The sequence below is a fragment of the Hemitrygon akajei genome, chromosome 5, assembly GCF_048418815.1.
Source record: "Hemitrygon akajei chromosome 5, sHemAka1.3, whole genome shotgun sequence".
NCBI classification, from domain to species: domain Eukaryota; kingdom Metazoa; phylum Chordata; class Chondrichthyes; order Myliobatiformes; family Dasyatidae; genus Hemitrygon; species Hemitrygon akajei.
In genome coordinates, this window is record NC_133128.1 from 40,978,600 (window position 1) to 41,002,314 (window position 23,715).

The 23,715-nt window shown below is 41.5% G+C and overlaps 1 protein-coding gene across 1 annotated transcript in view; it reads right to left on the minus strand.

Annotated features, from left to right (window-relative positions):
* Positions 1 to 12,398: 12,398 nt before the first annotated feature.
* Positions 12,399 to 23,715, minus strand: part of LOC140727675 (immunoglobulin-like domain-containing receptor 1) — a 61,970-nt gene continuing 50,653 nt past the window's right edge. The window contains exons 5-8 of the mRNA XM_073045314.1: positions 21,272 to 21,418; positions 18,710 to 18,844; positions 15,123 to 15,988; positions 12,399 to 12,998 (exon numbers count right to left, since the gene is read on the minus strand). Of these exons, the coding sequence (XP_072901415.1) occupies positions 12,957 to 12,998; positions 15,123 to 15,988; positions 18,710 to 18,844; positions 21,272 to 21,418 (1,190 nt within the window). The 3' untranslated portion in view covers positions 12,399 to 12,956. The remainder of the gene's footprint in view (positions 12,999 to 15,122; positions 15,989 to 18,709; positions 18,845 to 21,271; positions 21,419 to 23,715) is intronic.

Consider the following 23,715-nt stretch of genomic DNA (forward strand, 5'->3'; position numbering starts at 1 on the left):
TGATATTATGGTAAAGTTATCTAAAAGGGTGTCAGATGCTTGGAGAAGGGTGCAATTTCAGTGCTTGCCATAGGCACTATTTTCCATAGATACGCCGCTGTATTGAAGGGTCTTGGCTCAAAACATCAACGATACTCTTTTCAATAGATGCTGCCTGGCCTGATGAGTTCTTCCAGCATTTTGCGTGTATTGCTTGGATTTCCAGCATCTGCAGATTTTCTCTTGTTTGTGAGTTTACTAACTGGCTTGCTGAGTTTCATTTTCTAAAAGATTGTAGTGAAACAGATGGATATTTACGGCAAACTGGGTATCCTAACTGGTCCTTGCTTCCCTATTTAGTTAATTAATTCAATTTGCATTTCACAGCTGGCATGGTGTAATTCGTACTTGTGGCACCAGATCATTAGTTTAAACCTTTTCACTCCTATTCCAGTTGCTATGTTGTGCTAATGTTGGGCTAATTATTCTTACTACGATGCTATCTGTAGTGCCAGATATGACAGCTTCAAATTTTAAGAAAAAAAAAAATTATTTTCTGATAACCCGCTGGCTGGTGGCATAGTGGCACCAGTGCCGGACTTCGGAGTTTGAATCCAGCCGGCTCCCGGTTTGAGCGTCAAGCTAGGAACTCAACCTCACAAAAATAAGAAAGTCTGCTAAAAAAAAACGCGTCACCACGGAGTCCCGATGACTCCACTCGGAGTTAAGGGCTTTCTCTAGTCAGCTGAAAAGATACAAAAACCTGAAAGCTTGTACCACCAAGCTTAAAGTCAGGTTTCATCCTATTATTATCAGATTCCTGAATGGACATCTTGGACTCTTAGATTCACAGTCTACCTGCTTATGAGCTTTCACTTTATCATTTACCTGTACTTCAGATTTTTGGTGGGTTTTACACTTTATTATGTTTGTTATAGCTTTACCTTATTCTAGCTAAATGCACTGTATAATAAATTGATCTGTGAAAAACAGTTTGAAGATGAGTGTTTCACTGTACTTTAGTACATGTGGCAATAAAACAATGTGAGTACCAATATTTACCAGAAGGCAATTGCATAGACCAAAGAAGTTTATGATATCATTTGAGGTATGCAGATACTTTTCATGTATATGTCCAAGTTAGTGAGTACTGTAAACATAATTTGGGGGATCGGAATAAGTGGACTGGCATAAAAGACTGAAGCTGGCTTTTGGTCCTATGCTTTAACATCTGGCTGACCCTCTGTCAGATCATTAGTATATGCCACTACTAATGCAGTTCTATTCTTTATTCAGGTCACATGTTATATGCTGGTCCCTTGCATTATTTATTCTCCTTGTACAGAGTTAAGGTCATGAAAAGCAGTCTACTTTTGAGTAAAAGCAAATCATTATACCATTATCTGTGGTGAAAGTTAAATAATGTAACAGTACCCTCTGCTGAGCAGATGTGGGAGTACAACATTATTCAGGAGAAGGAATAGGACAGTGAATATGCAGTTGGCACAGGGCACCCTGTGGCTATTCCCCTTGAAAATAAATACATAGTTTTGGATACTATTGTGGGTGGATGACCTCACAGAGGAATTCCACAGAGACCAAGTTACTGGTCATGGCTTCATGGTGCAAAATGGAAAGAGGGAGAAGAGGGGAGCAGTTGTAATGTGGGACTCAATAGTCAGAGGAACAGAGAGGAGCTCTGTGGACGTGAACAGGACACCCGGATGGTATGCTGCCTCCCAGCTGCCAGGGTTAGGGATGTCTCGGATTGTGTTCACAGCATTTTGGAGGAGGAAGGGGAGCAGCCAGATGTCTTGGTACATATTGGTACCAATGACATAGGAAGGAAAAGCAAAGAGGTCCTGAAGAAAGAATTTAGAGTGATAGGCAGAAAACTGAGAACCAGGACTTCTTGGGAAGTAATTTCTGGATTGCTACCGGTGTTGCATGCTAGTGAGGGGAGAGACAGTGGTGGTGCGGGGATCGATATTCTCACGGGCAGATTGTTAGAGCTGTTGGGGAGAGTTTAAACTAATTTGGCAGGGGGGTGGGAACCGGAGTGAAGGGATGCAGGTTTGGATGAATGGTAAAAAGCAAAGATAGTGTGCAATCAGACAAGTAGATAATAGAACAAAATTGCAGCCAGCAAGGATGAGTATCAGTGCATTAGGGATGCAGAATCAAAAAGGGTAGCAAATATATTACTCTAAGTGTTATATCTCAATGCACAGAGTATAAGAAATGAGGTGGATTATCTTGTTGCACTTTTACAGATTGTCGAATATGATGTTGTGCCCATCACTGAACGATGGTTGTAGTTGGGAGCTGAATGTCCGTGGTTACACATTGTATGGAAGGGTTGGGAAGGTTGGCAGAAGATGTGGCTCTGCTGGTAAAGAATGGCATCAAATCAGTAGAAAGATATGACATAGGATCGGAAGATGTTGAATCCTTGTGAGTTGAGTTAAGAGACTGCAAAGGTAAAAGGATACTGATGGCAGTTGTATACAGGTCTCCCAACAGTAGCTGGGATGTGGACCACAGATTACAACGGGAATTAGAAAAGGCATGTCAAAAGAGCAATGATAGATAGATAGATAGATACTTTATTCATCCCCATGGGGAAATTCAACTTTTTTCCAATGTCCCATACACTTGTAGTAGCAAAACTAATTACATACAATACTTAACTCAGTAAAAAATATGATATGCATCTAAATCACTATCTCAAAAAGCATTAATAATAGCTTTTAAAAAGTTCTTAAGTCCTGGCGGTTGAATTGTAAAGCCTAATGGCATTGGGGAGTATTGACCTCTTCATCCTGTCTGAGGAGCATTGCATCGATAGTAACCTGTTGCTGAAACTGCTTCTCTGTCTCTAGATGGTGCTATGTAGAGGATGTTCAGAGTTTTCCATAATTGACCGTAGCCTACTCAGCGCCCTTCGCTCAGCTACCGATGTTAAACTCTCCATTCCTTTGCCCACGACAGAGCCCGCCTTCCTTACCAGCTTATTAAGACGTGAGGCGTCCCTCTTCTTAATGCTTCCTCCCCAACACGCCACCACAAAGAAGAGGGCGCTCTCCACAACTGACCTATAGAACATGTTCAGCATCTCACTACAGACATTGAATGACGCCAACCTTCTAAGGAAGTACAGTCGACTCTGTGCCTTCCTGCACAAGGCATCTGTGTTGGCAGTCCAGTCTAGCTTCTCGTCTAACTGTACTCCCAGATACTTGTAGGTCTGATGACCATGGGAGATTTTAACATGCAGGTAGATTGGGAAACTCAGGTTGGTAATGGATCTCAAGAGAGAGGCATTGAACAAATTCAATCTGATGGCTTTTTAGTGCAGCTTGTCGTTGCACTTAGTGGGGGATCGGCTATACTGGATTGAGTTTTGCGTAATGAATCGGAGGCAATTAGGGAGCTTAAGGTAAAGGAACCAGTGATCACAATATGATTGATTTCAGCTTGAAATTTCATAGGAAAAATGTAAAGAATGACATAGCAGTATTTCAGTGGAGTAAAAAAATTACAGTGGTATGAGAAAGGAGTTGGCCAAAGTAAATTGGAAGGAGGTGCTTGCAGGGATGACAGCAGAAAAGCAATGGTGTGAGTTTCTGTGAAAAATGAGGAGAGTGCAGGATAGGTGTATTCCAAAAACAAATAAATTCTCAAATGGCAAAATAGTACAACTGTGGCTGACAGGGAAAAGAAAATCTAATGTAATAGCAAAAGAGAGGACATACAACAAAGCAAAAATTAGCAGGAAGATAGAGGATTGGGAAGCTTTTAAAAACCTACAGAAAGGAAATGAAGGAATCATTAGGAGGAAAAAGATGAAATATTCAATCAAGCTAGCAAACAACGTCAAGGCGCATAGAAAATCTTTTTCAAGTATGTAAAAAATGAAATGGTGGTGAGGGTAGATATAGGAGCAGAAGAAAATGAGGCCAGAGAAATAATAATGGGGGACAAGAAGATGGCAGATGAACTAAATGAGTATTTTGTATCAGTCTTCACTGTGGAATACACAAGCAGTGTGAAAGCTGTTGAAGAGTGTGAGGAAAGAGAAATGAGTGCAGTTATGGTTACAAGAGAGAAGGTGCTCAAAAAGCTGAAAGACCTAAAGGTGCATAAGTCACCTGGACCTGTTGAACTGCATCCTAGGGTTCTGGAAGAGGTAGTGCAGAGATTGTGGAGGCATTAGTAATGATCTTTCAAGAATCATTGGACTCTGGCATGGTTCTGGAGGACTGGAAAATGGCAAATGTCACTCCACTCTTTAAGAAAGGAAGGAGACACCAGAAAGGAAATGATAGACCAGTTAGCCTGATCTCAGTGGTTGGGAAGATGCTGGAGTCAGTTATTAAGGATGAGGTTATGGAGTACTTGGCAATACAGGACAAGATAGGACAAAGTCAGCATGGGAAGATCTTATGGGAAAATCTTGTCTGACGAACCTGTTGGAATTCTTTAAGGATATATGATAAGTCGGATAGATGAAAGGAATGTTGTATATTTGGATTTTCAGAATGCTGTTAACAAGGTGCTACACATGATGCTGCTTACCAAGTTCAGAGCAAAGGTATTACAGGAAAGTTACTGGCATGGTTAGAGCATTGGCTGATTGGTCGGAGGCAGCGAGTGGGAAGAAAAAGATCCTTTTCTGGTTGGCTGTCAGTGACTAGTGGTGCACTGCAGGGGTCAGTGTTGGGACCACTCTTTTTATGCTGTATATCAATTATTTAGTTGATGGAATAGATGGTTTTGTTGCCAATTTTGCAGATGATACGAAGATTGGTGGAGGGGCAGGTAGTGTTGAGGAAATGCGAAGGCTGTAGAGAGACTTAGTCAGATTAGGAGAATGAGCAAGAAAGTGGAAAATGAAATAACAATGTCGGAAAATGCATGAATTTCGTAGAAGAAAGAAATGTGCAGACTATTTTCTAAATGGTGAGAAAATCCAAAACTCTGAGATGCAAAGGGACTTGGGAGTCCCTGTGTACAGCACCCTAAAGGTTAACTTGCAGGTTGAGTCAGTGGTGAGGAAGGCAAATGCAATGTTAGCATTCATTTCAAGAGGTCTAGAATACAAGAGCAGCGATGTGATGCTGAGGCTTTATAAGGCACTGGTGAGGCCTCACCTTAAGTATTGTGAACAGTTTTCGGCTCCTTATCTACAACAAAATGTGCTGGCATTGGAGAGAGGTCAGAGGAGGTTGACAAGGAAGATTCCAGGAATTAAAGGGTTATCATATGAGAAATGTTTGATGTCTCTAGACCTGTACTTGCTGGAGTTTAGATGGATGGGGGGAGGGATCACATTGAAACTTTTCGAATGTTGAAAGGCCTAGACAGAGTAGATGTGGAAAGGATGCTTCTGTCATGGTCCGGTCCGTGAAATCTGCATTCTGGTTCACGGTCTGGTCCATGTACCTTATAAGCCTACAGACTCTCACAGCTACCTGGACTATTCCTCTTCCCACCCTGTCTCTTCCAAAAATGCTATCCCCTTCTCACAATTCCTCCGTCTCCGCCGCATCTGCTCTCAGGATGAGGCTTTTCATTCCAGGACGAAGGAGATGTCTTCCTTTTTTAAACAAAGGGACTTCCCTTCGTCTACCATCAACTCTGCTCTCAAATGCATCTCTCCCATTTCCCGCACATCGCCCTCACCCCATCCACCCGCCACCCCACTCGGGATAGGGTTCCCCTTGTCCTTACCTACCACCTCACCAGCCTCCAGGTCCAACGTATAATTCTCCGTAACTTCTGCCACCTCCAACGGGATCCCACTATCAAGCACATTTTTCCCTCCCCCCCTTTCTGCTTTTTGCAGGGATCCCTTGTCCACTCGTTCCCCCCATCCCTTCCCACCGATCTCCCTCCTGGCACTTATCCTTGTAAACAGAACAACTGCTACACCTGCCCTTACACTTCCTCCCTCACCACCATTCAGGGTCCCAGACAGTCCTTCCAGGTGAGGCGACACTTCACCTGTGAGTCAGCTGGTGTGGTATACTGTGTCCGGTGCTCCCGGTGTGGCCTTTTATATATTGGTGAGACCCGACACAGACTGGGAGACGGTTTCACTGAACACCTACGCTCGGTCCGCCAGAAAAAGCAGGATCTCCCAGTGGCCACACATGTTAATTCCACATCCCATTCCCATTCTGATATGTCTATCCATGGCCTCCTCTATTGTCAAAATGAATCCAAACTCAGGTTGGAGGAACAACACCTTATATACCGGCTGGGTAGCCTCCAACCTGATGACATGAACATTGACTTTGCTAACTTCTGTTAATGCCCCTCCTCCCCTTCTTACCCCATCCCTGACATATTTAGTTGTTTGCCTGTTCTCCATCTCCCTCTGGTGTTCCCCCCCCCCCCGCTTTCTTTCTCCTGCGGCCTCCCGTCCCATGATCCTTTCCCTTCTCCAGCTCTGTATCACTTTCGCTAATCACCTTTCCGGCTCTTAGCTTCATCCCACCCCCTCCGGTCTACTCCTATCATTTCCCATTTCCCCCTCCACCCACTACTTTCAAATCTCTTACTATCTTTCCTTTCGGTTAGTCCTGACAAAGGGTCTCGGCCCGAAACGTCAACAGTGCTTCTCCCTATAGATGCTGCCTGGCCTGCTGTGTTCCACCAGCATTTTGTGTGTGTTGTTTGAATTTCCAGCATCTACAGATTTCCTCGTGCATGTTCTTTATTCCAGGTTTTCCGGGTTTCCCCAGTGTCTGTTGAGGCACTTGATTCTTGTTTGGGCTGGCTTAATAAATAGCTTCAGGATTCAGCCACTGGCTGCTGGATTGTTCCTGTCCAAACCCTCAGTCTGCATCCCTTCCCTTCACCTTCCTGTCTGGAGCCTCGCCTCACCTCACCTGGCCTGGAGCCTTGCCTCGCTTCGCCTGTAACCCTTGCCTTCTCTGCTGTCAAGTTCAACCACCGGAGCAAGATAAGGAACTGTCTTTTGTTGTTTTGAACTGTCTCTGTGTCCACGCCTTCACTAGGTATGTATGGCCGTCTGCCACTACCTTGTGTTGGGAACCGTCTTGTCGTATTTTGCATTCTGTGTATGAGTCCTGGCCCTACATCCTGTACCCAAGAAAGGGTCCCGACTCTGTTCCATGTTCCTGTCTCTACCTCAACCAATCAAGGCTTCAGGGTCTCGTCCAGTCCTAGCCATGTCCAAGAACCTTGTCCTGTCCAAGCCACGACTTTGTGTTCTCGTCTTCTCCATGTGCCTTGCCCAGCCCAGGAGTACCTTGCTCAGCCTGGTGCTGGGGTTCCCTCGTCCTGTGCTGGGGTTCCCTTGTCCTGTCCGGGTGTCTCATGTCCAGTCCTGTTGCCTCTCCTCGTCCTGTAGCAACGTCTTGTCCTCTCCTGGTTCCGGGATCCGAGCCCGAGTCAAGGCCCAGGTTCTGGGTCCTTGTCCAGTCTCTGGCTCGGAGTCCTTGTCAAGGTTCCAAGTTTCTAGTTCCCAGTTCCATGTCCTAGTTCCAGTATCCTAGTCTAGCCCTAGCCCAGGCCTGGAATCCTTGTCCCATCCAGGGCCTGTGTGATGTCCAGCGTCCTTTCTTCCCCACTTTCCTTGCTTCCTTCTCACGCCTAGTCCTGTTCCTGGTAGTTCAGTGTCTGTGTCTTGCTTTTGGGTCCACTCCCAACGCCCCCAGTATGACAGCTTCACATAGTTTAGGACAAAATGGGACAGCCTCAGGATAGAGGGTGTCCATTTAAACCAGAGATGCATAGAAATTTCTTTAGCCAGAGGATGGGGAATTTGTGTAATTTGTTACCACAGGCAGCTGTGGAGGCCAGGTTATTGGATGTATTTAAGGTGGAGATTAAGTTTTTGATTGGCCATGGTATCAAAGGTTACGGGAAGAAGGCTGGGGAGTGGGTCTGAGGAGGTGAGAAAAGGATCAGCCATTACTGAATGGCAGAGCAGACTTGATGGGTCAGCTGGCCTAAATCTTGCTCCTATGTCTTGTGGTCTTATGGTCTAAGTTAACTATCAATAGAGTTTAAAAATAACGATCAAAGTGGTGCTTTTTGTAATTAAAAGTTTACCTACTTTTTACATTTAACAGTATGTTTTAAATTTCAGAGATTAGCAATAAGATTGGGATTAAATATTCAGTGAATGTATTTTTAAGCATTGATTGAATGAGCCAGGTTGTGCTTGATATGACCACCATCCTCAATTAAGAAAAATTTAAAAAATAGAACTTAATCTGAAAGTACCTTCATAATGAAGATCAGTGTGGGGTCACTTGCATGTAATCTGAGTCCAGCAGCAGAGCTTGAGGCTCGATGCACCAGCACGTGAATTTTTTTAATTTCTGTGGGCCGTTAGAGAGTAAATGGGCATTAGATTTCCATGGAACTGCCATGCTCATCAGCTTCAGTAATACATCTTGCTTTTATGTCTCAATGTATCTTGAAATAGGCTTTAAGCACATGCATTGTTTCATGATCATTTATGGCTCTCTCCCCAAAAAAATGGAGTAAATGATAATAGACGGAGGTTCCCGATACAATCCTGAAACTTCTTTTCTACTTTGAATGGTCAATGGCCAGTGATTCCCTCGAGTCGGTGGAGATTTCACATTTCGTCAAAGAGGCTTGGAGAATGTCCTTGAATCTTTTTTTCTCTGTCACCCGATAGTGTCTTTCCTTGACAGGTTGGAATCGAACATTTGTTTAAGGATGTAGTGTCAAGCATGTGAATGAAGGAGCTCCAATGTAGCCATCTGAATGCAACAGAGCCTCTTTAATCTCGAGGTTGGCAGGGTATATTGTCTGCATGAAATTTTAGCAGGGTTTGAGGTCCCACATGGCAGGCTGATCCAGAAGGTTAGAACACATGAGTGAGCTAGCCAAAATTAGCTTGGTGGAAAGAGTCAAGAGAGTAGTAATAGGGAGGGGGGAGGATTGGTTGTCAAATTGGAAAGCTGTAACCAATGGGGTACTGCATGAATTGGTCCCCTATTGTTTGACAATTTAGATGAGACTGTAGGTGGTGTGATATGTACGTTGCAGATTGGACCAATATTGGTGGTTATAGTGGACAGTGAAGAAGGCTATTGAAGTTTACAGTGGAATATTGATCCATTTGGAAAGTCAGTAGAGGAATGATGATGAAACTTAACTCAGACAAGTGCAAAGTGATACATTCAGGAGGTTAAACCACTGCATAGTGACTGGCAGGGCCCTGATGACTGTCATTGATCAGAGATATTTGGGGATCCAAGATGCTCCCTGAAGGTGGTGACACGGGTATGCAGTGGTGAAGAAGCTCTATGGCTTGCTTACCTTCATCAGTTGTAATATTGAGTACAAGAGATGGGACATCATGCTTCATTTTTATTTATTTTCAGGTACAGAATGTTAACAATGAGCCCACGCTGCCCAATTATACCCATGTGACTTACCAACCTGTTTGTCATTGGAAAGTCGGAGAAAGCCAGAGCACCTGGAGGAAACCCATTTAGTCACAGGGAGAATGTACAAACTCCTTACAAATACCAGTGGGAATTGAGCTTGTGTCGCTGGTGTTGTAATAGCGTTTCGCTAACCATGCCAATTTCAATGTAAAAGGACAGCTGGGTTCACTTGAACATCAACATTTTTTTTTGTCAGAATTTCTTCTTTACTGGATTGTATAAACTCAACTTTTTCCACTTTGTGCTCTTTGCCATGGTGTAGTTTTATTGTGTACATCTTCATGAGGCCTCTGTGCATCATGATTCATAACAAATGTCATTGGATGAAAGAGATGCATGGTGCAATAACATATTATTGCAAATTTTGCATATTTTGTTTTAAGTGCAAGACTTGGATCTGTGATATTCTAGATGTTCTTTAGAAATAAAATTTTGAATGAAAGCTAGGTGAGAGCACTGAAGATGAATGTAGTGCTGGCTTTTAAACTTGTCATATTCCAACTAAACGTGAATAAAGATGTGTGAAACAGAGACCTCCCTCCGTAAGCTATTCATTCCCTTTCTCTGCTTTGTCATTCAATGAAATCACTGCTGATCTTTTACCTCAGAAAAATTTTTCTGCCCTTCCCTATGACCTTTAATTCTGTTTATAATTAAAAATTCTTTCTTGAAGATACTCAGCAATTGAGCCTCTGAATATCGAAGATTCTTTACCCTACAGGTGAACAAATGTCTTCCCTTTTTTCTCTCCTATCTGCCCATCTCCTGATGATGATATTGATCTCAGTTTCTAGAAACCCATCCAAGGAGAACATTATCCCTACATCTACCCCATCAAATGCTATAAGACATTACAATCATTTCAGTGAAATCATTACTCATTCTTTAAATTTTAGGGAAAATTGATTCAATCTGCTTGACCTCTAAGTGGTAAGTTCAATGTCAGGAATCTCTTTAATACATCTACTACACTTTCTCAAATGCAATAGTGTTCTTTCTATATTAAGAGATCAGACCTATGTATAGTATTCCTGCAGGCTCACCAGTGTGATATCCCCATTCTTGTACTTGGTTCATTAGGAATAAAGGCCAACATACAGAGATGAAGAGACTGCCGATGCTGAAATCTAGAGCAAGAACAAATCCTGCTGGAGGAACTGAGTGGGTCATGCAGCAGAAGTGGTGGTGGTTGGGAGGGAGCAAAGGAACCGTTGATGCTTTAGGTCAAGACCTTGTAACAGGATTGATGTCAAATGCAGTGTGCACTCCTAATTGCATAATGTATCTAAATGTAAATTCTCAATGGACACCCAGTTCCCTATCAACACCAACATCAGACCACACTGGACTTGCTGAAATTCTAGCCTTTTAAATGATGAGAATATTACAATTGGTAAATGCTTAAATTTCTCTGAGAAAACTTGGGGACAGGCCAGATCTGTTGGTAAACGTTTAACTTCATTGAAGATGCAAGATTATCTTGGAGCAGTGCTGCAAGCGGTATATTAATTTCTTTAATAAAATTCAGAGAAACTCTGGAGATTGTAGCCTGTGTTATCAAGCTGCAGTTATCACTTGAACTGGAAAACTATTGCTCAGTTTAACCAGGACCAGGTGATGAGCAAATTGGTTCTAATACCACTCAAGCAGAGTTACTAGATAATGTTACTAATTCAGAGCTCAGTAAAATATGTTTGAGAATCTTTGTTTTGAATTCAATTGTTATTGATATTATATTATTCTACATTCTTTGTGGCTAACTTGTATACTTTTGCTTTAAAGGAGCTGACTTGTGGATCAGTGAGGTGATGTGGTGGGACCACGGTGTTTATTTCTGTACCGTTGAGGCACCGGGTGATACGACAGGGGACTCTGACAAAGAAGTTCGACTTATAGTTTTATGTATGTTTTCAAATTGTTTACATTTCACATATGTTAAGTGCTGTTTATCCATTTGTACACCTAATTCATTTCATTTAGGTGATCTGCAAGATAAATACTACATATAGAAACATAGAAAACCTGCACAATGCAGGCCCTTTGGCCCATAATGCTGTGCTAAACATGTACTTTAGAAATTACACAAGGTTACCCATAGCCCTCTATTTTTCTAAGCTCCATGTACCTATCCATGGCTTTCAATGACCTGTGCACAAGGATACCCTTACTCCCTTTGAATACTAACACCTACCAATCCCTCTATTTAAAAACAACTCTGCTCAAATGGATAACCTCACGTTTCTCTTTAACTGCTATGTTGTTGCATATTTCCTCAAAGCCTCTGCAGCCTCATCACTACTAATTCTCTACAAATATATTCAGAACTTTCATACTTTGTATGAGATTTAGTATTCTTTTTAAATTTACATGGGCTCATATTTTATCATCCAGTGTCACATTCACTTCAGATATCCATGGGAAATAAAGGGGAAATGATTATTAAATTTTTGCTGTGTCTTTCTTGTCAGATGTGGCATATCACATAATATCTTCATTAAGTTTTGCATCTTTAATTTTTTTTGTTCTTTGATAATTTCATTTCTTTTTTTAATTTTAATATCCCAATCTGTTCATTGACTGTCTGCTGTCCATGTACTCATATTCCCTCAGTTCTTTACTCAGCTGTGGGGTCACTTGTTATGTAATATACTCTCCTGTCAGCAGGATCTCCTTCATGTGTTCCATTGGACACCAAATGTTTCCCATAAGTGATCTGCATGTTTGTTATGCTGATAATGTTGCCCATTTTATTTTCCTGAGCTCAGACCCACATTTTTTTTCTCCAATGTATTTTTTTGAATGTATGTCTTTTTGAAACTGGTTATACACTAAAGTGTTGATTTCCTGTCCTGACTGTTGTGCAGTCACTTCTGAGCATTTCCTGCATCTGAGTCCTCCACACACAATTGCTTTCAGCTGTCTTGTTTTATGCATTGCTGCACAGATAAAGGAAAGCAAGAGAAGAATAATTTTAATTTATTTCAATGTATAGATTATTTATATTAAACAATATCAAAATATGAATGATTAGAATTACTACATACTAATTTGAAACAATTAGCTATTTTGAAATTGAAAGTCATCAATATAATTGTTTATAATACAGTTGACATTTTTGCCATTGCCAATTTACAATCATAATGAGATGAGATTTTTGATAGATTTTAAAGCTACAAAATAACAAGTAGTCTCAATGAATATTTCCTCAAACAGGAAACCACTTACTGTTTGGACTAGATGAAAACCCAGGTATAGATGAGATGGCTGCCAATTCCCCATTAGGTGTACATATTATTAAAAAAAACTAAGTTATCCACCAACGTCCAATTGCACTTTGTCTATTCCACAGACAATCATAATGAACAGTTTCTGTTGTGAAGTTATAGATCTCAAGCACAGCTTGAATATTCATTTTGGAGCTTTTTTTATGTTATGTAAAAGCCATGATGAAAAGATAACAGAGGTCATCATCTATATACTTCAGCATAACCAACATATCAATTGTGGAAATCTCCATCATATCACAATACTTCTCCCACTCCGAGAACTGCCACGTCCCTATCAAAAAGATAAAGATTTGTTTTAATTTAATTCTTTTCTAAACTGTAATGCAATTTTTTTAGAAATAACTTTTTAGAAGAGGGAAGCTATTAACAAGGGGAAAAACAAATTACAGGAGAGTTAGTATAAAACATTTCAAATTTCAGTATTTGTAAAAGAAAACTTTCAGTGCCAAATGTTACGCCCATGGCCCCCTCCTTTTTGAGAATCGCAGGATCGCTATTGATTCGGGTTAGGAGACCCAGGAAATGAGAGAGAGACACGCAGATTCCTCAATGTTTGGAATGTGTCCTGGGCCTCCGAGAGACAAAGCCACATGAATATTGGAAGCAGCTGTTGAAGGTCTTTGTTCTCGGCAAACCTCTCTCTCTCTCTGTCTCGTTGGTGGGGGAAGAGTTTGCTGCCAACTCTCGAGTTGGAGAACTCGTAAAAAGTGACATGGCACACTTTAACACTGTAAATTAGTGATTGTTTTTGTTGGTCTCCCCTCTCGCTGTGTGACACCTATCTGCACCTTTATTAGGGACAGAGAGCCTATGGCACGGGAAATTGGTTGGGTGAACGATCAGTTTTTCTGGACTGGAGATCACGGTCCCTGTTGGGGGCTCTGCTATTGCTTGTTTGGTGGTGGTGATGGGTGCTAATGCTTTTTTTGCTGAATAAGTGGGGAGGGGGAGGGTTTATGCTTTGCTGTTGCTTGTGCATGGGAGGACAGAAGGGGGCATTGGGGTTTTGACGTTTTTACTGTCACACATTCTTTGCGGCACCCTTCTGTTTTCATGGATGTCTGCGAAGAACAAGAATTTCAGGTTGTATATTGTATACATTCTCTAATATTAAACAGAACTATTGAAATTATTGATAATGTTCTGCTCAAATTCTGCACCTAGCAGAGTCATAAATATGAGCTTTTAGGAAGATGGGCACTTACATTTTGCACTTAAAGACCCAAGCTCTGGGTCAAACTGTACAAATCCTAGAAAGGTAGTTCCATAAAAAAAACAGGTGGGAAGATCCTCATTATAGTGAGCTCATCTCCAACTGCCACACCTGCAGAAGTCAGAGACCAGCACAACTGACCTCGCCCCACTGTCTGATTGCCACCAAGTTCAGCAACAAAACACAAATGTCCTGAGCTCAGGGAATAACAGGTATTTTATATCCTGCTTCTCAGCCTTTTACAGTTCATTTGATTGGGGTTTATCAGCCTTAAATAAATCAGTCAGTACAGTTAAGTGCTTTATTTAGTTTGGTTAGTCTTTATATTTTTAATTAATTTCTAGTACTAGTAGGGGAAAGTATACAGTTAATGGCAGGAGCCTTCACAGCACTTATGCAGGGAGGGATCTTGGGGTTCATAGCTTCCTGAAAGTTGCAACACAAGTAGATAGAGTGGTGAAGAAAGTATGGCATGTTTGCCTTCATCAGTCATGCCTCGAGTACAGAGTCAGGAAGTTTTGTTACAGAACTTCTGTTAGACTGCACTTGGAATATTATATGCAGTTGTGTTTGCCTCATTACAGGGATGATGTGGAAGCTTTGGAGAGGGTGCAAAGAGGTTTACCAGAATGCGCTCTAGAGAGTATTAGCTTAAAGTAGGGGTTCGACAAACTTGTTTTTTTACAGTGGAGAGTCTGATATAAGTTTACGACATTCTGAGAGGCATCAATAGGGTAGATGGTCTGAATCTCAGGATAGAATTGTCAAATATAAGAGGGTATAGCTTTAAGAAGAGGGGGAAAGTTTAAAGGAGTTCATTTTACTCATAACTGTCAGGGATGGTGGTGGTGGTGGCGGAAGATAATGGTGGTGTTTAAGGGGCTTTTAGATAGGTACATGAATATTCAGGAACAACGGGAATATGGGCAGAAGGGATTAGTTTAATTTGGCATCATGTTTGGCACAGACATGGGCCTGAGAACCTATCCTGCACTAGAATTTTATGTTCTACATTATACTTTTAAGATATTAACTTATTTTCTAACTATGATCATATGACTTAAATATGACCATCAAATATATAAAGTACCAGAATCTGTTACACGTAGGGTATAAGGAAAGTTTGTAAAACTGCACTGAGATAGAAAAGACTGCAAAAGATATATTTTAATACAAACTTACTGAGAGATGTTCAATATTTGATCTGCGTGTACTACTTTCTTGTGATTCCCCATCTACTGAATGATAGCTTGGTGGCTTTTCATGATATTTAAATGGCTTTTTCAGAGTTTCCAGCCAATCTGCCATTCGATCATCTTGCCGAGTTCTGTTTTGTTGAGAGCGGCTTTCGAAATCTTCCAGGGAACTCCATGATCCTCGACGCCTTCCACGAGGTGGAGGGGAGTAACTTCGGTCTCTGCGTCTATGCCTTCGTTCAGGTGAGTGGTCTCTATTGCTCCTCCGATGTGATCGCCTATCCTCCTCATAACCTTTTCTGCCATTCCTCTGATTTGAACTGCTGTGCCTTGATCTATCATAATCTGAATCATCATCACTATAATCTCTGTGACTTCGTTCTCTTGGAGGAAACTGTCGTCCACCTTCATAATCACCTCTCCTGTTCCCTGGATATCGGTTAGACCTTCTGTCTTGTGAGCTCCGACTTGACCTTGATCCTCCCTGATTCCTTTGATTTCCACGAAACTCCGATTCCAAAATGTCCTCATGGCTTCTCGTCCTTCCGTGATAATTCCTTCGGGATGAGTTGCTGGTTTGTTGTGATGAGGGAAGGCTTGTTTCACGGATTGTCTCCAGTATTGGGGGCAGATGGATAACACGGCGATCTACCTCTCTAACTCCAATTTCATTGAGTGATGAAAGCACACTGGGAGGTGGGCTACCACTTGTGCGGATTCCATTTTGTAGAGGTTGTACGGAGTTCAGGTTCTTCACTTCATTCTCTATGTAGTCCAGCATCCTAACAGAAGAGTGTGGGTGGGCACTGTAAGGAATCATCGTCAGAGGTATACTGTTCTTTGTGGAAAAATCTACACAATGGAAAAAAGTGGAAAATTTACATCTTTGCATCAATGCTTCAAAGTACTTTCAGACACACACCAATTCCACTAAATAGTCTTTTACATGTTATAAATAAAAAGACAAAAATATATAGAAAAAATGTTCAATTAAACAACCACTCAGTTTTGGTGCTAAAATATTTTCAGGAAAACTATCCAACAGTGCAGAAGGGAGATGAGGGAAAATATCAGAATTGGTAAAGTCTCCAAAGGGGGAAGAGATGTAGCTAATGTAGGTGTCATTGTTTGTGTATGGTTGCATCAAGCTATGCTTAGGGCCTGGGTGTACAAACACAGTGTTGACTATTGCTGAGATTCCCCATGTTGTGAAGGATGGGCCTGGCCTTGTTACCACAGAATATTCCATTCACTTCAACCATGCCACACCACCTGACACTCAGAAAAGTTTCCACCGATCACAAGTTAATCAGGCAATGATCAGCATGGTACATCTCTTAGAGAAGAAACCCTAGGTCCTGTTAGATGGTTCCATGAACAATCTGTCAGCCATTTGGCAAAATTTTCAGTGATAAGACCTCTCAAGCAAACGCCATTTCCTCATTTGGCTGGTGGTGAGAGGGGACCCCTGAATCATACCTCAATCCCAACTGCACATTATGGTGAAGGTGGCTACAGTGCAGATGTGACCCCATCCACCTCCTTGTTGACTGTGCATGCCCCAAGAAGGTCTGGAAAAGGATACAGTGATTGTTGCCAAGGTTCACATTGAGCAGCTTTATGAGCTGTTCTCAGGAGTATACATCACCAGCTGCTATAGAATTGACAACTCTGTGAAACTTGTTGGGTCATTGAGTGCAGAGCTATCTGCAAAAAAATACTGCCAACTGATTCTTTTCAAGTTGCAGGACCGTGCACTGAGGAATGCACGAATGTGGGTGCAGCCTAAACAGAAGCTCCACACAGACCACAGTCTGGGGTCCTCCTGCCACTGGACACGGAAGGGCTGTGGCTCTCACATGTTTCTCCAATGGAATTAAAAATCAGTGACACTGACATATTGTAAATACTGCAAGCGAATGCAGGCTTATCTGTACACCATGAAAACTGTACCATCGATTGCCAGACATTGTCGCTCAGGTCTTGGAGTACATATGTTTTTTCTGAGTGAATACTCTTCTTTCCTTGCTAATTTTGAATTACATTACTTGCTTTTTTGCATGGTGCTTGCTATTTTGAATGGCTTGCACCTTGGCCCCAGATGAACAGTCTTATTCAACTGTATCCATGTAAGGTTTGAATGATAATTAAACCTGATTTGATTTGAAATAATGCCATGAGATGAATGTATAACTTTTTTTTCATGAATTGAAAAAGACCAGCATTGTTACACATTGCTGATGCAATGTTTAGGAAAGCCAAAAATTATGCCACCTTGACAATGTAAGTATCATAAGAAAAGTCAAGCATTGCCTCAGCATTGTCAAGGACCCATCCCATCTGTCCGACAATCACTTTAACATCCTACCATCAGACAGAAGGTACCGCAGCATAAGATCAAGGACTTTGTTAGGCTGGGTAACAGCTTCCTCCCCCCAGGTTGTGAGACTTCTGAATACACTATGACCATCCAGTACACATTATTTATGACAAAACCAGTAGCATTATACTGTCGTATTCTTAACTATATGTGCATATGCACTTTATGTCAATTTGTACACAGAGAGATTTTTTAATTATCTATTAATATTATTGTGTTAATACGTTTTATGTGCTGTATGTGAAATGTGAACTGTGTTTTGCATCTTGGTCCCAGATGAATGTTATTTCATTGAGCTGGATACATGTATATGATTGAATGACAAAATAAACTTGATCAAGCACAACTATTTACTCATTGCTGTAAATGAAAACAATGCTGCAAATCATACAATTACAAGCTTACGAACAAGGTCTATTTTGTGGAACTAAAATCTCAGGCAGTGCAGAAACTTAGATCAAGACCTCCTTGTATATTCAAGTTGTTGCTATCTTCTGCTTTGATCTATTTGCAGTCTACAGATTGATAAGTACTTGTCAGCACTTTCTTCTGGCTTTACCACCAAGTTCAAGAACAATTACTACGCCTCAGCCATCAGGTTCATGAACAGAAGGCGAAAACTACACCTATTTGCCCCATCACTGAAATGGTCTGACAACCAATGATCGAACTTTAAAGACTCTTCATCTCATATTGTCATTATTTATTGCTATTTACTTAATATTTGCATTTGAATAGTTTGTTGCTTTCTGCACTCTGGTTGATCTTTCATTGATCCTGTTGTAGTCACGATTCTATAGATTTGCTGAATATTGCTGCAGGAAAATGAATCTCAGGGTTGTATATGGAGACATGTATGTACTTTGATAATAAAATCTACTTTGTACTTTATATTAAAGAAAAGTTGATGTTATACTGATCTACTGCAAGTGATGTAAGCAAATCATTAATTAGCACAGCAATTAATGGTTTTGCCTATCAGCTCCAGAGACCACGGCTCGACCCATTGCTCAAGCGTTAATGGTGTGGAGTTTGCAAGTTTCCTCCTGGAAATCCAAAGACAATGCCAACTTCAATTTTGACCCATAATAAACTGAGATGGCACTGAAGTCACTGATGCATATGTTATCGTGAGCTATTTTTTGTCTCAACAGTCCAAACATACACTGGTGAATTAATATTAAACTACATACCTCTTTGTGATGGCCCATTCATGTAGAAAGAGTTTAAATGTGAATTCCTTTCTTCTTCACTATACATAGGCCCATTGTACATCCAAGGTATTAGTCCCTGCTTTGCCTGCTTGACAAATTCATGCCTCGCAAGAGCTAAGATTAAAAAAATATACATCGCCAGATAACAAATTGTTTCTACATAATTGAATTATACAGCAGCAGCTTATAGATGGAATTACTACCATGTATATAATAGGATGCAAGCTACTATTTGATGGGATTTCATTTGGTTGCCAGTCATTGTTGCTATCATTTCTACTATATTTCACAACCAAAAACAACAATGCCCATTAATTAATAGGGAGAGTTAGCAAACAGTTCACTTGTATTTTAAAACAACAGATATACGAGTTATGCAGGCTAAGATGCTACATATTACAAAATTTAGCTTTGTGCCACTGATATAACAATTTGAAGACTGTTAAACACACATGCACTTTCATGTTCCCAAATACTTCAAACTTAGGAAGATTTAATGGTGTAATATATATCGTGTGCATCTAATTTCAGTCTATTTCCTGGACGTTTCCCAGGTTTGCTGATGAGTTTCATCTCCTCACACTCGTTCTGCAAATTGAGTAAATCCACAGAAAGCAGATGAATTTGCAAAGCTTTATAAATAAGTATACAAGTGGTTTTACATTATTTGCTCATTTTTCTGCTTCAATGGAATCAACCCCATTTATTTTAAATGCACCATACACCTAAAGGCAGAAATCTGACTCCCAAAATTGCAGGATGTTTTCATGCTTCCTGCTTGTTAATCAACTGGCCTATCAGAACAGAATTCATTCTCCATGTTCCAAAGCAGAACCAAGGCACTAGGAAAAATATTATCCTAGCTTTGTAAGTTGACACAATTACCATTGTTATGCATACAAGTAAGTGGCTCCATAAATCCTGCATTGCATACTCCTTTGGGATTAAGTTTCAAAATAAATACACCATGTGCTAACTGCACAGTACATGTTCATTTGAAAGCAGTGGGGCTTTTTGAATTGTATAGATACAAAGATAATGTCTGGATATAAGGTTCAAAACCTGTGTCCAAATATCAATCAAAATAATGCTAACTATAGTTTGTCTACGTATTTTCAACGGAGACAAAGATGATGTGCAAGTCAATTCAGTTACACAATTCATTGTCATGCACCTTAAATATGGGTTACATCAAGTGATTAGGATCCAGAGAACTGGTTAATATATCAGACAAAGGAAAACCCATCAAATTCCTCTTAACTATTCAAGAATTATAAAAGAAAATATGAAAATCAGTATGTAGAAAACAATAGATCTTTACAGAAAATGAACTATAATACTAATGTCTTCTCACAATAAAAAAGGTAGGCTCACCTTTTTTAATTCTATATAAAATGAGTTAATTTGTGACAACGCCCTGGATTCTCCCAGCCACATTTTAAGAAAAAATAAAAGTGCAACTTCTGGTAGATGGAGTTCAACCCAGGTAAGTGAGAGGTGATTCATTTTGGTAGGTCAAATATGATGGCAGAATATAGTATTAGACTCTTGGCAGTGTGGAGGATCAAGGGATCTTGGGGTCTGAGTCCATAGGACACTCAAAGCTGCTGCACAGGTTGACTCTGTGGTTAAGAAGGCATACAGTCCATCCGCCTTCATCAACCGTGGGATTGAGTTTAAGAGCCGAAAGGGAATGTTACAGTCAGGCTCCACTTGGAGTACTGTGCTCAGTTCTGGTCACCTCACTACAGGAAGGATGTGGAAACTATAGAAAGGGTGCAGAGGAGATTTACAAGGATGTTGCCTGGATTGGGCAACATGCCTTAAGAGAATAGGTTGTGTGAGCTCAGCCTTTTCCCCTTATAGTGATGGAGGATGAGAGGTGACCTGATAATGGTGTATAAGATGATGAGAGGCATTGATCGTGTGGATAGTCAGAGGCATTTTCCCAGGGCTGAAATAGCTAACACGAGAGGGCATTGTTTTCAGGTGCTTGGAAGTAGGTACAGAGGAGATGTCAGGGGTAAGCTTTTTTTTCTTACGCAGAGATTAGTGAGTGCGTGGAATGGGCTGCCAGCAATGGTGGAGGAGGCGAATATGATAGGGTCTTTTAAGAGACTCCTGGATAGGTACCGTACATGGAGCATAGAAAAATAGAGGGCTATGGGTAACCTTCGGTAATTTCTAGGTAAGTACATGTTTGGCACATCATTGTGGGCCGAACAGCCTATATTGTGCACAAGTTTTCTACGTTTCTATGTTTTCCTGGTTTCTAACGATGTAACAATGTACATTAACATCAGCATAAGGTCTGTACACAACTAAAATACTGATATGATGTATGCAGATCTTGGAATATCCCTGCATCTCACTCATAGAAGAATGAGATCCCTGTGTCAATTAATCAGCACGTTCATAACTTGTTCATAACATCATATGCTCATTAGAAATCCCTCCCTTATTAACCATATTATCCAACTACTGTTGTATGAGAAAGAGTAGAAAGATAACCCACAGGAAAATAATAAATAGTAGATTTACCTTTCTCTGGGCAACAGCAATGTTTTGGGCAGCAAATGCACCGAACATAGCAACAGCATCGTTGTGGACAGCATTGACACCAACAGATACTTATCAAAATGAATAACAGTAAAAAACCCATGATAATAAATATCACCGTCAGCCAATCTGAAAAAGAAGAAAAGATGGAAATAATAGTCTTTTTCCAATAAAGCACTTTGCACATTGTTTGTGGGAAGTAATTCTCACTAATGAACAGCCCCAGCATAAAAGGCACAAGCAAATCAAAGCACAATCCAAGTAGAGACTAGTGGCATAATACGATGATCCCAGTGAACTGAATATGCAGTATCTTTTTATTACCTCAGAGACAACATTATAGAGCCTTTATTTCTCCCATTCGGATGATAAACAGGTGACACAGCTGCACAGTTAGTAGACCCACTGCCTTGCAATGCCTAAGATCTGTGCTCAATCTGGACCTTGGGTGCTGTGTGTCTGGAGTTTGCATGTTCTTCCAGTGACCTTGTGAATTTCCTGTGGAAGCTGCAGTTTACTTCCACCTTTTAAAGACATGCAGATTGGTGGGTAAACTGGCCATTGTAAATGGCCCCTGTTGTATATGTAACACTCGCTTTGCCTAGTTGCTTACTAGAGGGGGTGATAACCCCCTGCCCGGCCAAACTTAAGAAATCCCATTTGGGTGGTTGCTGTACGATGTGTCCTCTGTTACAAATCAGTACTCCAAAATAACAAACAACACACAAGATGTGATTAAATGATTAAGCTTTATAACTCTTGCTTTGATTATATAGTTAGTAGAGAAACAAAATATAAAAGAAAAAGGGCCCAGATCATAAGATTTAAAACTAAACAGTCTGTGCACAAAAGTTGGAGCTCACAGTTTCCCCTTCACCAATCCTCCTTCAATCGTTGCTGACCCTCGGACCCTCGCTCCGAGTCCACCCCGTCTGGTGGTTTACCAGATCTCTCAATTTGCGTCTTCTCTCTTCATCTCTCCTCGACCAAAGACCGTGAGAAAACCCGGCTCCCAGACACACAAGAAAGAACAACATTTCCTTATTGGCTAACCCCTGCATTCTAGCCATCTCTGTTATCTCTAGCCAAAACCCAAACATTGCTACTACAGAGAAACCATTACCTCAGCAGTGAACAATACAGAGAAGCCATTACATTAGCCTTAGCTGTGACACATTACAAAGAAGCCATTACATTCTCCCCCCATCAAATTTAGTCATGCCCTCTTGACATTGAGATAATTCACCAACCTTTCCTGCAAAACACAAAGCTCAATCCTGGTGCAAAAGGCAGTGACATAGCTCCCCAAAACAGTAGAGATCATGCCCTGTTCCCCAGGCACTACCTAGGCCAACCTATCCGGTGGTTTCCTAATTCTGAGGCATCCGTACCTCCTCACCTAACTTTTCAGGCTCAGCCGCTACTGGGGATACTTCGGGTCTACTTGACGAATCCTCCCTTGATCTATCACTCATGTCCCCCTGCAACTCAGAGCCCCCTGTTCCGTGTCCAGGCCCCGCTTCCTCTCCTTCAGGGTCCTACAGTAACCCAGGCTGCCCACAGATAGCCTCTCCCCCACTTCACTTAGTGGGAGAAGGGCCAGAAGTCTCTTCCTCAATCAATAGCAAAAGTCAGCATATACCACACATCCAGGTCCTCATCCTCTGAATCAGTATCCCTCTCAGGGGCAGGGCCTGGTCCAGCCTCTCCCGCTGTGGGCCCTGCAGTCACACTGCGTTTTTGCAGAGTCCTCTTACTAGGTGTAGGCTCCAAGTCAGACTCTTGATCTACCTGCACCTCTTGTCCCGGGGCAACAGCTGGTCTGGATGGAGAATCTTGACAGGCCCATTCCCCTCCTCTGGTTTCACTCAGAAAACTGGTAGGTTTGGCATCTGACTCTCCACCACATAGGGTGTGGCCACCCAGCGGTCAGCCAATTTATGCTTTCCAGGTAGCCCCCAAAATTCCTTATGAGGACGGTCTTCCAGCAGGAGTTGGGAGAACCTCACCTTCTGATCATACCTCCTATTTCCACGATTCTGCTTGGCGGCTGTGACCCACCCAATTCATAAGCCCTTTTCAGTTCTCTCCTCATATCAGGCACATACTTCAGATAAGGATTTGGAGGTAAGTCACCCATGTCAGTCCCAAAACAAAGGTCAATGGGCAACCTCGTCTCGTGCCCAAACATCAGACAATATGGCGAGTGCCCAGAAGCTTCCTTTTGTGTACAGTTGTAACAATGAACCAGATGCCCAATATGTTGCTCCACCTGCTCTTCTTGCTGATGTCCAGGGTTCCAAGCATGTCTAGCAAGGTCCGATTAAACACTGGGGATCGCCCTGAAATACTTCTCCCATAACACTTTTGCCACTGTATTCGCCTTGGTAGGAAAAGCCTGAGCATATCTAGTGTAGTGGTCCATG